Raw genomic sequence first — 14,712 nt, 5'->3', positions numbered from 1 at the left:
AACGCAATTATCCACGTTCCGTTCACTCTCCTGCTAATTTCCTTCCAGTTACAAGACACACCTTTACTTAAGTAAAATTTTGAACGAGATAGTACCTCGCTGAAATATTTTTACAACCCGGTGTCCCCCTAGCGACAGAAATTGGCTTGCTTAATGATTTTCCAAGGTGTGGTATATAAAGTTTATTAACTATATATCATGAATATAACACCGTAAAAGTTAATTTAATTTCCGAAAGATGGCTGATAACTCATGCAACACACTCATAATTCTTGTTCGATATTTTAAAAAGAAAGACGGAAACTTTCCAATTTATCGGTTTATATTACAAATAAAAAGGAAAACTGCAAAATTTAAAGTATTGTTTGTGCATTAGTTACTAAAGGTTTAATCGTTTATATAAACTTTAATAAACTCAAAGATATTTCTATCTGACTTTTCTGTGAAGTTACGCAGAAAAAAATATATAAATTATTTTTTCTCATTATTTATTCCTATTAACATACGACATTTTATCTTTTAAAATTCAAATAGGTGTATTTTTAAATTCCCTAAATGTCGTTGAGATTTACTACGTGTTGAAAACACCTTAAAAACTTTAAGTCCTTATTATAGATAAAGCATACGATTATAATGGTTATTACAAATGTTAAAAACAATACCGACTGCTTTACTACCATCTAGTGGTGAGTACACAAACCAATATTAAATTATTATTATTATTTAATCGTTGTGTTAACTGTGTTAAAACCTTGGTGTCTGAAGATTTTAAACTTTTTTCTCTAAAATAGTTATAAAGTTTTTAGACTCATAATCACTCAATGTATTATTATACAGTTCTGTTTGCTTTTTTAAACAAATAAAATAAAAATACTCAAAATGATACCACGGTGACGTCTTGGCTTCTTTTTTCCATACGTATAAACAAATAAGTTTACCAGAAAGAATGGATAATCATTTATTCGTATAATTGCTGTAAGAAGTATTCAAAACAAAATAATTGCAGAAAACCGCAATGAAAAGTTCGCATACAAGTAAAATGAAAATAGTTGGACAGATTTTAAATCGATTTTCAATGGCTAATTGATTGATATCGAATATCAAAGGACAAAGCACATGATTGGCTGGAACTTCTGATTTATTTGTTTACATGGATATAATATAAAACGACTATGATAAATATAATATGACATAATCAGGTATTTTTCTACATCCACCTGAGGGAACTGTACCCCCTCCAGTTAGAAATTAATCACGTGCAGTGGTTCCAATTTAGTTGTTTACAACTAGAAATAGCTTTGTGTTTTTGTTTTAGTTGTTACTCCCCAATATCTGCTGACTCACACTACTAGAAACCGGGTTTCGATACCCATGGTGGGCAGAGCACAGATAGCCCATTGTGTAGCTTTGTGCTTAATTCAAAACATTTATTTTTTTAATTTTCTAGTTGTAAAAATTCCATTTAGTTGTTTGTTTGAAATTTAGTTGCATAAGATAGTTTGATACTTTTTAGTATTACCTTCGACAAGTACGGTAATAATATTCTATCAAGCAACTAAGCGAGTGTTTGACAGTTAATTATGAAGGTTATTCACTTAATAAAATGCTACCAACTTTCTCTTACAAATAATAAATATAATCCCATTCATCAATTTTTCCTGTATCCACAAGGGGTAATGTATAACTCTGAACTCTCTCTAGCCTTGACAATTGGAACAATCCGTTTAAATTCAATTACTGGATAAAACACAAGAATAGAACGTTAAGAAATTACAATACAATAACAGTTTAGGGCTAGATCGTAACTCAGTAAAAAAAAAAAGTTAAGCCTTCGACCAAAACATATGATATTTTAGTGACTTTTGACAAGTTTATTATTATTTGAACTACCTGGAATTAGAAACAAGCAAATGTAGTAATATTATGTGCTTGTTTACAGTAGAGAAACCCAGGTTTTAAATGTATAAGTTATACTTTTGTTTCCTATCGTGTTCTTCATACATTTCTACGCGTTTGTATACAATATTTAAATCATCGTAACTGTGCAATGACGTAAAATATTATAATATTTCACTTCTACAAGAAGGTGAACACACGTACAAATTACTGTTCAACAGTATGCCTAAATACGACCTGTAAAATAAAGTATTTGTTTGTTTGGGAATTTCGCACAAAGCTACTCGAGGGCCTAAATTTAGCAGTGTAAGACTAGAGGGAAGGTAGCGTCATCCTGTAAAACGAATAATTGACCGTAGCACCAACAGACTGTTTAAAATAAAGTAGCACCAACAGACTGTTTCCACTCTCTTGAGTATTTTAACAATATGGAAGACGTAAATCGCTTGTTCTATTCTAACAATTAAATTAGGTATACAAACAATGTTAGAATGCGTTCGATTCTTCACTCATTCTATACGAATTTCGTATCAATGATGTGAAAAAATAGTACTTCAGGCCTAACTTATATTTTCTAAAATATGTAATATATTAATGAGTTATAAAAATGAAATTCAATCCAACTTCATATAAGCATCATAGTTTTATTGCTTTTCTGCTCATGCGCCACAGGCTGTTATTGTATAACGTAGTATTGCATAATAATTTAATTAATTACATTTCATTGTATTGAAGTATCTGACTGCGTAAGTAATGTTCCATCTTAATTTAACAGACGAAAGTAAAACATAGAATAATATTCCTCATCAGAAATTCCAGTTATGATACATAGATGGCAGTAGCTATTAGTAATATTGCAGGACTAGGCAAATTACCGTATCGGAATTATACTTTTTCTTTTATCATTCTCTACAACTTAGATACATCCTGGTCAACAGTAAACAACCTAACATTGGTTTATGATATATCTATCACCAATACACAACTTTCGCTAATGTTGTTGTTGTATTCAGGTTTGCGCAGGTGTTTAGATAGCAAAAAATGGCATTTTAATCATATTTATATAATATTCTAGACCAATAGATAGCGCTTTCATCGTATCTTACGGGCATTGAAATCAACAAATTCCAAGTGCTCGATCCTTAAAAAAAATAAAATAAATAAATTCAGATAATACTCATCAATCAGTTAGTCCTCAACGGATACGTAAGTTCAGCCTATAGGCTGCAATACGACATTTATTTAACTTACCAATTCTTCAGAGTAAATTCAAGTAACTGAAAAACAAAACCAAAACTGATGAAACAAATTGATATTCAAAGTTTAATGCATCAGATGAACACGCGGTTATGAAGTATAAGTTATTACAGCTAATTATCCAGTTTGATTTTACAGCACTTTCACATATCACAAGATTACAGTAATTTTTTTAGTTTTCACAATCCCAGAGTTTTGGAATTTTGTTTGTTTAAAACATTTTTGACTTTTTAAATTTCCTAAATTTGACTTTCTAGCAGATTTTCCAGTTTCCATATTTCCCCGGGCCCGGCATGGACACGTGGGTTAAGGCGTTCGACTAACGGTCAATCCCACTATTCGCTAGTAAAAGAGTAGCCCAAGAGTTGGCGGTGGGTGGTGATGACTAGCTGCCTTCCCTCTAGTCTTAAACTGCTAAATTAGGGACGGCTAGCACAGATAGCCCTCGAGTAGCTTTGTGCGAAATTCCAAAACAAACAAACAAATATATTTTCTCCGACTGTTCGTTTCTTTAGCTTAGCTTTTAGTTCAATCTCCAGTTTCTTCGTTTCATAAGTTTCTTTTAAAACCTCATATTTCTGAGCTTATATTCAACCTCAAACTTCCTAACCTTTCTTTTGAGGTAAAAAAAGAACGAACCTTGATGAACTTGAAAAAATAATTAAAACACATAAAAACATATTCATTTCAGCAATGAATACAGAACCAACCAAGAACTCGTGATGATGAAAACCCCACTTGAAACAAAATGCATTATTTAGGTAAATATATTTTTCATACAAGAAGTAATTATTGCTTTATAGTCATAAGAATTTAATCCTTATACCCTTTTCCTGGAATACTTTATCTCACTGACAAACTAAACTAATATATATTCTGATTATTACACGTATTTCATAAACACAGAGGATGACAGGTTATGTTTTCATCTCTGTGTTTGTATGTTTGTTAGCAAGATCTCTCAAAAACGACTGAATGAATTTAAACAAAACCTGGTGCACGATTGGACTGTGACCCCATATAAAAGTGGTTAGTTTTACGGAAGGTTAAAGTCCCGAAAAATAAAAAAAATCCATATGTGTTAACACAGGGACCAATTTTTCACAATATTTTTGCTCTGTAACTCAGTCAAAATTTACCCGATTTTTATGAAATTTGATGGACGAATGTAGAATATTATTGCTCATTTGCCTGCCAAAAGTGGTTCGTATCCGTGATTAACGACGGACATACGGACACATTTTCGTATTTTTTTAGGGCCGAATATGATCAGCGCTGCGTGGCAAACATATGCCCTATACCGAGTGCCCTCTAAGTTTACGTTTGTTGTTTTCTTTCACAAAATTAAATAGTTTTTACAGCCTTAAAATGCATTCCATGACATGAACGAGTTAATAAAAAATACCTAAAAGTAAACAAGAAAAGGCAATTTTACCTTGAATACAAATGAAGACACTGATTAAATCAAGGCCATGTTTTCGATCCTTTATCAAACACTTCCCCGTGAACTCACTTTACCTGTTTTTTTTCGATTTCATTGGTGAAGTAAAACCAGTAAAACACAACAAGAATGAGGTCAGTGAGGGACACGCATTTTAAGTCGGTCCTTACAATGTAAGCTCTGGGACAGACAGATGTTAGCTCTGGGACAGACAGATGTTAGCTCTGGGACAGACAGATGTAAGCTCTGGGACAGACAGATGTTAGCTCTGGGACAGACAGATGTTAGCTCTGGGACAGACAGATGTTAGCTCTGGGACAGACAATGTTAGCGTTAGCTCTGGGACAGACAAACTGAAAGAGATAATAGGACTGAACAAACATTAACACATTTAAAAAAATGTTTCTGTTTTGTCTTTTGTTGTTTTTTTACTTTTATTACCACGTTTTGTATAAAGTCGAAACAATAGTCACAGAACAGCAGAATGCCATGTTCATAGTTTCGTAACCAAATATATAAAACCATAAGAATGAAAGGTCGCCAGTAAAGCAAATATTATACAATTCTGAAGAGGTTAACATGAGGTCAAACGTCTTCAACAAACTGGGTTACACATTCAATTTTCCACCATATTGCTCTTACTTATAGCCGTCTTCAACTTAATAACTTCAAGCAAATGATTGGAAATTAATGTATTGAAAAAGTATGCGTAATTTTAGGAACAACAAATTAGTTACTTTAAGTAACTTTTATATTATTTTAAATCTATTTTGTTTTATTGCACTCGTTGTTGTTGTTGTTGTTGTTGTTTTGAATTAAACACAAAGCTACACAATGGGCTATCTGTGCTCTGCCCACCACGGGTATCGAAACCCGATTTTTAGCGTATTAAGTTCCCAAGCATACCGCTGAACCATTGGGGGCCTATTGCACTCTTCAGACAGTTTCTTTAAAAATTCTGAACGATGCACAGTTCGAGTAATTAAAAAAAAAAAACGAGTATGTATGTCAATCTGTATCGTTGTCCTCAACAAGTATGTACGTCAATCTGTGTCGTTGTCCTCAACAAGTATGTACGTCAATCTGTATCGTTGTCCTCAACAAGTATGTACGTCAACTTGTGTCGTTGTCCTCAATAAGCATGTACGTCAATTTGTGTCGTTGTCCTCAACAAGTATGTACGTCAACTTGTGTCGTTGTCCTCAACGTCAACTTGTGTCGTTGTCCTCAACAAGTGTACGTCAATCTGTGTCGTTGTCCTCAACAAGTATGTACGTCAATTTGTGTCGTTGTCCTCAACAAGTATGTACGTCAATTTGTGTCAAGTATGTACGTCAATCTGTCAACTTGTCGTTGTCCTCAACAAGTATGTACGTCAATCTTGTGTCGTTGTCCTCAACAAGTATGTACGTCAATCTGTATCGTTGTCCTCAACAAGTATGTACGTCAACTTGTGTCGTTGTCCTCAACAAGTATGTACGTCAACTTGTGTCGTTGTCCTCAACAAGTATGTACGTCAATTTGTGTCGTTGTCCTCAACAAGTATGTACGTCAATCTGTGTCGTTGTCCTCAACAAGTATGTACGTCAATTTGTGTCGTTGTCCTCAACAAGTATGTACGTCAATTTGTGTCGTTGTCCTCAACAAGTATGTACGTCAATCTGTGTCGTTGTCCTCAACAAGTATGTACGTCAATCTGTGTCGTTGTCCTCAACAAGTATGTACGTCAATTTGTGTCGTTGTCCTCAACAAGTATGTACGTCAACTTGTGTCGTTGTCCTCAACAAGTATGTACGTCAATTTGTGTCGTTGTCCTCAACAAGTATGTACGTCAATTTGTGTTGTTGTCCTCAGAATCTCTCATTTCTCAGCAGTTTCTTTTCTGTTATTTATTTATATTTGTTTAATGCCCGTAAGTGGTTTTTTGGAAAGTCCGAGGACTTCTAACACTAAAAACCGGGTTTTAACACCCATTATGAGCGCATCACAAATAGCCCATTGTGTAGGTTTGTGCTGAGCAATAAATGAATAGAAAAACCTTATTTAATACAGCCCTCAGTGCATTCCATCTCCTCCCCACTCCAACTCCTAGTAGCCCAACGGTACGTTAGAAGATCTGTAACGCTAAAAACCGGGTTTTGACACCTGTTGTAGGCGCATCAAAGATAGTCCATTGTGTAGTTACGTGTTTAAGAAGTCCGGGAAAAGAAGTTAGAGTACAGTATCACCTACAAACATTGTAATGTTTGTAGAGAAGACCCGAAACTCCAGCGCTAGAGCTTGGGGTCTCGTTTAAGAATAAACAAACAAATTCAGCGCAGTTTGTAAAAACTTGAAACACCATATACACCGTGTTTACTGCTTACATCTATTGCTAGTAAGGCTTCCTAAATTTGTTTCATTTGTTTCGCACAAAGCTTCTCGAGGGCTATCTGCGCTAGCCGTCCCTAATTTAGCAGTGTAAGACTAGAGGGAAGACAGCTAGTCATCACCACCAACCGCCAACTCTTGGGCTACTCTTTTACCAACGAATAGTGGGATTGACCGTCACATTATAACGACCCCACGGCTGAAAGGGCGAGCATTGTGGTGCGACCGGGATTCGAACCCGCGCCCCTCGGATTACAACTCAAACGCCTTAACGCGCTTGGCCATGCCGGGCCGTCTAAATAAAATATTGATATCACATTTTGTTTGTTTGTTTCAGAAATTTCTCGTAATGCTATAGAAGGACTATCAGCGCATAGTCCCTATGTGCTCTGTCACGAATATCGCATATCCTCGTGCTCAGATAGGTCTATCTGTAGAAGCCAAAGTCGATGTGTATAATACCGGCATTGGTATAAGTAAGTATGGAAGTTTATTAAATATTTAAGCAAAATATAATTTAGTTAGTTTAACTGTTATATTTTTATGTTTCGTTTTTATTTGTAATAAGGTTTGTTTTGATAAGCACGAAGATACAAAAAGGACTATCTGTGCTCTGCTCATCACCAGTATCGAAACCCGGTCTTAGCAGTAGGAGTCCGCAGACATACCACTATGTCACTGGAGGGGTGTTTGTAATTACATCTTCAAGACCCAGCACGGCCAGGTGGTTAAGGCGCTCTACTAGTAATCTGAGGGTCGCGGGTTCGAATCCCAGTCACACCAAACGTGTTCGCCCTTTCAGCCGTGGGTGCGTTATAATGTGACGGTCAATCCCATTATTCGTTGGTAAAAGAGTAGCTCAAGAATTGACGGTGAGTGGTGATGACTAGCTGCCTTCCCTCCAGTCTTACACAACGAAATTAAGAACGACTAACGCAGATAGCCCTCGTGTAGCTTTCGCGTAATCCAGAACAAAGAAACAAACAATTAATCTAGACTTAACAGAACAACTTATAGTTTATAATCTGTTGCGTGCTTTACAGTAACATATATCAAATATTTCCCTTAATAGTTAACACCATTAACCTTTTATAATCTGTTGCGTGCTTTACAGTAACATATATCAAATATTTCCCTTGATAGTTAACATCATTAACCTTTTATAATCTGTTGCGTGCTTTACAGCAACATATATCAAATATTTCCCTTGATAGTTAACACCATTAATCTTTTATAATCTGTTGCGTGCTTTACAGTAACATATATCAAATATTTCCCTTGATAGTTAACACCATTGACCTTTTATAATCTGTTGCGTGCTTTACAGCAACATATATCAAATATTTCTCTTGATAGTTAACACCATTAACCTTTTATAATCTGTTGCGTGCTTAACAGTAACATATATCAAATATTTCCCTTGATAGTTAACACCATTAACCTTTTATAATCTGTTGCGTGCTTTACAGTAACATATATCAAATATTTCCCTTGATAGTTAACACCATTGACCTTTTATAATCTGTTGCGTGCTTTACAGCAACATATATCAAATATTTCCCTTGATAGTTAACACCATTAACCTTTTATAATCTGTTGCGTGCTTTACAGCAACATATATCAAATACTTCCTTGATAGTTAACACCATTGACCTTTTATAATATGTTGCGTGCTTTACAGTAACATATATCAAATATTTCCCTTGATAGTTAACACTATTGACCTTTTATAATCTGTTGCGTGCTTTACAGCAACATATATCAAATATTTCTCTTGATAGTTAACACCATTAACCTTTTATAATCTGTTGCGTGCTTAACAGTAACATATATCAAATATTTCCCTTGATAGTTAACACCATTAACCTTTTATAATCTGTTGCGTGCTTTACAGTAACATATATCAAATATTTCCCTTGATAGTTAACACCATTGACCTTTTATAATCTGTTGCGTGCTTTACAGCAACATATATCAAATATTTCCTTGATAGTTAACACCATTAACCTTTTATAATCTGTTGCGTGCTTTACAGCAACATATATCAAATACTTCCTTGATAGTTAACACCATTGACCTTTTATAATATGTTGCGTGCTTTACAGCAACATATATCAAATATTTCTCTTGATAGTTAACACCATTAACCTTTTATAATCTGTTGCGTGCTTAACAGTAACATATATCAAATATTTCCTTGATAGTTAACACCATTAACCTTTTATAATCTGTTGCGTGCTTTACAGTAACATATATCAAATATTTCCCTTGATAGTTAACACAATTGACCTTTTATAATCTGTTGCGTGCTTTACAGCAACATATATCAAATATTTCCCTTGATAGTTAACACCATTAATCTTTTATAATCTGTTGCGTGCTTTACAGTAACATATATCAAATATTTCCCTTGATAGTTAACACCATTGACCTTTTATAATCTGTTGCGTGCTTTACAGCAACATATATCAAATATTTCTCTTGATAGTTAACACCATTAACCTTTTATAATCTGTTGCGTGCTTAACAGTAACATATATCAAATATTTCCCTTGATAGTTAACACCATTAACCTTTTATAATCTGTTGCGTGCTTTACAGTAACATATATCAAATATTTCCCTTGATAGTTAACACCATTGACCTTTTATAATCTGTTGCGTGCTTTACAGCAACATATATCAAATATTTCCCTTGATAGTTAACACCATTAACCTTTTATAATCTCTTGCGTGCTTTACAGCAACATATATCAAATACTTCCTTGATAGTTAACACCATTGACCTTTTATAATATGTTGCGTGCTTTACAGTAACATATATCAAATATTTCCCTTGATAGTTAACACTATTGACCTTTTATAAGTTCCTTATTTCCTTTGTTATAAGAAATCTTTTATTGCTTGGAATTATTTTACCAGAGAAATCTGAAATGGAAAGTACTGGAAATACATTTCATTTCATTAATGTTGTAGGAAATTATTGTGTAAGTTACCATGTTTCAAGAACGCGTATATGTTTTACATAATTCGAATATATCTTTCTTTAAATATTCTGAGCACTTTGGATTCTTTAGTGAGAATGTATCGGCGCAACAGATGGTCGGTACAGGCAGGCAGAACAAATTGGTGGCTATAAAATCAAATCAGGTGCGCTTTTTGTTTCTAAACTGATTGAGTTATGAACATGCTTCAATGACAAGTTTGCATTGAATTTTCGTGTCGATTTACCTGACTAAGATTCTCTCTGACATGCAGTTGTAAAATATTGAAGTTAAAAGCGATTCCTATACAGACTTTGGACTTTCACTCTATCAGTTGTTAGGTATTGTTGTAATCCACCTTAAAACAGGTAAAAAACGACAAAACGACACCACCCTTTCTTGTCTCATTCTTTTGTGGTTAAAGTTCGTCCCCCTATTGAGAACAAGTAAAACATCTATAATTCTTTTACCTCTCAGCTATTTCTAGGTGGCCCCCTAAAAGAATGTCAATTGAACAACAGGCATGGTTTTTTAGGTCAGCTTAACGTGACATTTAACCCCAAAGAGAGTTATATATACTGTCACTAAATAGTTCAATTTCGTGACTAAACAACGCTCGAGAGTCACGGATTTACTGACACTAGCACATAGTGCTAGACGTCCCGCGATTGAAGAATGGGTCACTTATATTCGCCCACCCAGAAACCCTGGTGATTTCTAGAAGACTCGACTCGTGTCATGTTTCGTTAATAAAGAAACACTACCATCTGTGCACCGTGGATCGCAGTATTTAAAACACATCTTGCTGGTAATAATTTCGATACAACAGTAACGCACTGGATTTAAATAACGTAAGGTTAATTTGAAACACTGTATTTTACTGTTGATAAGAATAACTTGTCACGAGATCACCTGATTGAAGAAATAAAAAGGATTACTTCTTTCTAAAGCGACACCTAGAATAAACTGTCACAATGAGTGTAATTTAAAAACATTCTCTTTATGTTGATTAAATATCTCCCTCGTGCTTTAAACGTGTGCGTTAGTTACTGTATATAAATACATATAAATGTGCAGTTATTTAATGGGTTTTTTTCGTACTGCCAATAAAATATTGATTAGAATTTATTGATTGATTTTCGGTCGAATTATAAGGTACTTTTGCCTTTTACGAGAAAACATATTCGACTTTTTTATTATTATTATTTGTAATTTCACCCTTTAACTATGCGCTGCCTTAATATTATATAGTCATTAAAATTAAACAATACTAATTATATCTCACACAGAAAATACTTTTCGAACGCTTGGAATTTCAAACCATAACAGTTTTATTACTTTTCCGGAAGAGGGCATTATTGTAATTACGTATCTGTTTAAATCACAATCGCCAAAGCGTCCTAAGTGGTTTACTTGTTTGTTGTCGTGGTCAGACATGCTGAATATATTCTTGAAACTTCTTGGTACATATTACAGACTCTCACAGGTATATTTATGCAAAATTTAAAATGGCGTCGTTACTGAACACCGTAATTAACTAAATTATAAGTACTTTCAGACACGAAGTTGTGTATCGACTCTAAGTTTCTTACTTACCTAATGCGTACTTTAAATTTGAAAAATACAACAAAAAACAAACAACGTGGATTTCAGTCAACATAATAAATATCGATGTACCTTTTCTATATTATATGCAGCAAGCTACCCAGCGGCACAGTGGTATGTCTTCGGACTTCCATACTATAAACCGGGTTTCGATACCCGTGGTTGGCAGAGCACAAATAGCTTAATTCTAAAAAAAAAAGCATGCAGCAAGATTATATGTATTCTTTTAGAAAGACAGCTTTATTATTATTTACACACCCTGACGGTTGTTATTCATGAAAATTAACGTTATAAATAGCGCCAAAACAACAAAAAAGACATTTGTTGTACTTCATTAGGCCTAAGTCACTACTGGTATTAGCGAAAGGCCTCGTCGACAATAAGTGTAAGAGAAGCAATGTGTTTGATGTTTTATAACATGTCGTAATTTGATTTAATTCATGGCTTCTTAAAATTACTACCTTGGTTATGACTTTCACTTCTTAGTGCGTTCGTTTTAAACTCTCATGGAAGAGACCTCTATAATCAAATTATAAAACAAAATTTAGTTCTAAATTAAAACCAAGGTGCGACTGACTGAGAAGGAAAGAACTTTGTAAACAACAAAATACACACACATAGAGAGAGAGAAATTACTTTCGTAAAAATTGAGGAACAAAGCAATAACTGTCCAATAATATGAAACGTACGATTCTTTTTAACTTCGTGCAAAGCTACACTAGGGCTATCTGCGCTAGCTGTCCCTAATTTAGCAGTGTAAGACTATAGGGAAGGCAGCTAGTCATCACCACCCACCGCCAACTCTTAGGATACTCTTTTACCAACGAATAGTGGGATTGACTATTATTTCATAACGCCCCCTCGGCTGAAAGGACGAACATGTTTGGTGTGAGCGGAATTCGAACTCGTGATCCTTAATTTACGAGTCAAGCGCCCTAACCACCTAGCCGAAACGTACGACTTTAAATGCCACCTGGTCAAATACGATATTGATAAAATAATGTGTAATTAGTTTAAGCTGTAAAAACGTAAGCATCTTTGTCTATTAGATATCAGGAATACTTCTCAAGGCCACTCTGAAATAAGCTCAGGGCTTTCTCCAGTGACTCAATGGTTTACAAAGTTAAATTCGGGTTTCGACACTTGTTCAGAACATAGCACAAACAACGCACAGTGTAGCAGCTCTTCGCTTAATAACAAACAAACAGAAAATCTCGTAATATTACGTCATCAAACAAGAGATCAGCATAAGCAACTCTTGAGTTTTTGAACACTGTCGTTCTGTGACATTATTTTGTTACATAATTGCGTGTTAAGTCTTGTTTGGAGATAGAATACTTTTATACCATTCTGAAATACTTAGGTCCTTGCTGATACTACAACTCTTTACTACCAGCTACGGGCATTTCTAGCAACAGCTTCCAACAAACATGTTGACCATGACCTAAAACTGCATTAATGACGATCGCAGAAGTATTCAGTGAATTGCAGCCACGAATAGGAAGTCAAGACAGTGTGCACAAGCACTAGCTAAATTAATTAACAGAAATAAAAATCGTTTATACACTGAACATAGAACAATCATTGATAGAGCAAACATAGAACAATCATTTATATAGTGAACATAGAATGATTCTTTATACACTGCATATAAAACAATCTATGGCATACTTGTCATAGAACAATCCTTTATACGCTAAACATAGAGCAACCCTTAACACAGTGAACATTGAACAGTGAATGATACAGACTTGTAAAGTAACTTGGAATACTAAAGAAATATTAAAAATCTTAGACGATCTAAATAATTATAATACCATTATGTTTTTATAATGTTTCAAACTCACAATAATAATTTAGTGTCCCAGAATAAACACAGAATGATTGTATCTATTGGGTTGAGGAATAATTCGTGAGCGTTTTTTCAAGTTAAAAAAATATATTCATAAATGAAACGCTTTCGCAAAATATTTCATGCCATTTGGTAGATAATTTTTTGCTCTAATAGATGGTGTGTTTGATTTTCATATGTCTATAATTTTTGCTTTCATTTTCAGCTCATTAAATGGAATGTCAAGTGGACAAAATCGAGCATTTTCGACACCATCTGCTTTTCGCATTTAATTTCTTGCAATTTCGTTTAAAACAATGCATACTATATACCTAGGTATTACATGAAATAAAGTATCATAATAAATGTTTTGGGTGTAATGTGTTCATGCATTGAAGTATTGTATAGTCTTGCATGTAATGCTTGAATGAAATTATTTAAAAACGCTCACGAATTATTCCTCAACCTAATATTTCCTGGTTTGGGTTTCAATTTCATGCAAAGTTACACGATGGCTACTTGCCTTGTCTGTCTCTAATTTGAAAGAGATAGACTGGAAGGAAAGCAACTAGTCAACAACACCCACTACCAGCTCATGGTCTACTTATATACCAGCGAATAGTGTGTTTGAACGTGTCATTGTAACGCCCCATGGCTGAAAAGGTGAATATTTTCGGTGCGGTAGTTCGAACTCGCGTTAATTTTTAATTTTCTCCAAATTTAAACGGTTCTAAAAGGTATGTTTGTCAAACAGTCAAACTAAGTTACTCATTTTGAAATTCCAGAAACAAAAAGTAAAGTTCAGTTAAGAAATGTCTACAGGTTCAATAGAACAGTTGTTTTAGGCCATTTTAATTAGGTCAAGGCTATATTTCACTCGTAATTAAAATATATATAGTTGGACCGCAGATTTCATCAAATGAAATCGTGTTTCAACAACTGTATTTTCTTTACATTGTTTTATTTTTGCTAACTGAGGGGATCTGGTATAACTAGAACCCTACACTCAGTAAAAGTCAAGTGACAAGCGAACTGTTATAAAATAACAAACTTTCTTACCGCCATTGTTTTTCCAACAAGTCGTCATGGAGATGAGACGGAAGTTCCGGCTGAATGAAATACCTCATCATTCTGTCTGTAGTTCGTGTAAGTTCTTATTTCGTTTATCTGTTGTATTGAAAACGTGGAGTTTACTTCGGCGGGAGTTTTTGGGTGCCTAAAGCAGTAAAACGTTTGGAATTGCAAGACGAATAAATGAATCTTTGCTCCGTGCTATATTATTTTGAATAAAACGAGAGTCCGTATTAATCGTGTGTCGTCAAGTGCGTT

General features: G+C 34.3%; 1 protein-coding gene across 1 annotated transcript in view; it reads right to left on the bottom strand.

Moving 5' to 3' along the window:
* Window positions 1–14,712, bottom strand: part of LOC143233546 (uncharacterized) — a 92,581-nt gene extending 77,869 nt beyond the window's left edge. Inside the window, exon 1 of the mRNA XM_076469880.1 lies at window positions 14,443–14,712. Coding sequence (XP_076325995.1) covers window positions 14,443–14,513 — 71 coding nt within the window. The 5' untranslated portion in view covers window positions 14,514–14,712. The remainder of the gene's footprint in view (window positions 1–14,442) is intronic.

The sequence above is a fragment of the Tachypleus tridentatus genome, chromosome 12, assembly GCF_004210375.1.
Source record: "Tachypleus tridentatus isolate NWPU-2018 chromosome 12, ASM421037v1, whole genome shotgun sequence".
Classification (NCBI taxonomy): Eukaryota; Metazoa; Arthropoda; class Merostomata; order Xiphosura; family Limulidae; genus Tachypleus; species Tachypleus tridentatus.
Note: the sequence above shows the minus strand (reverse complement) of the source record. Positions and strands in the feature narration are given on the sequence as shown.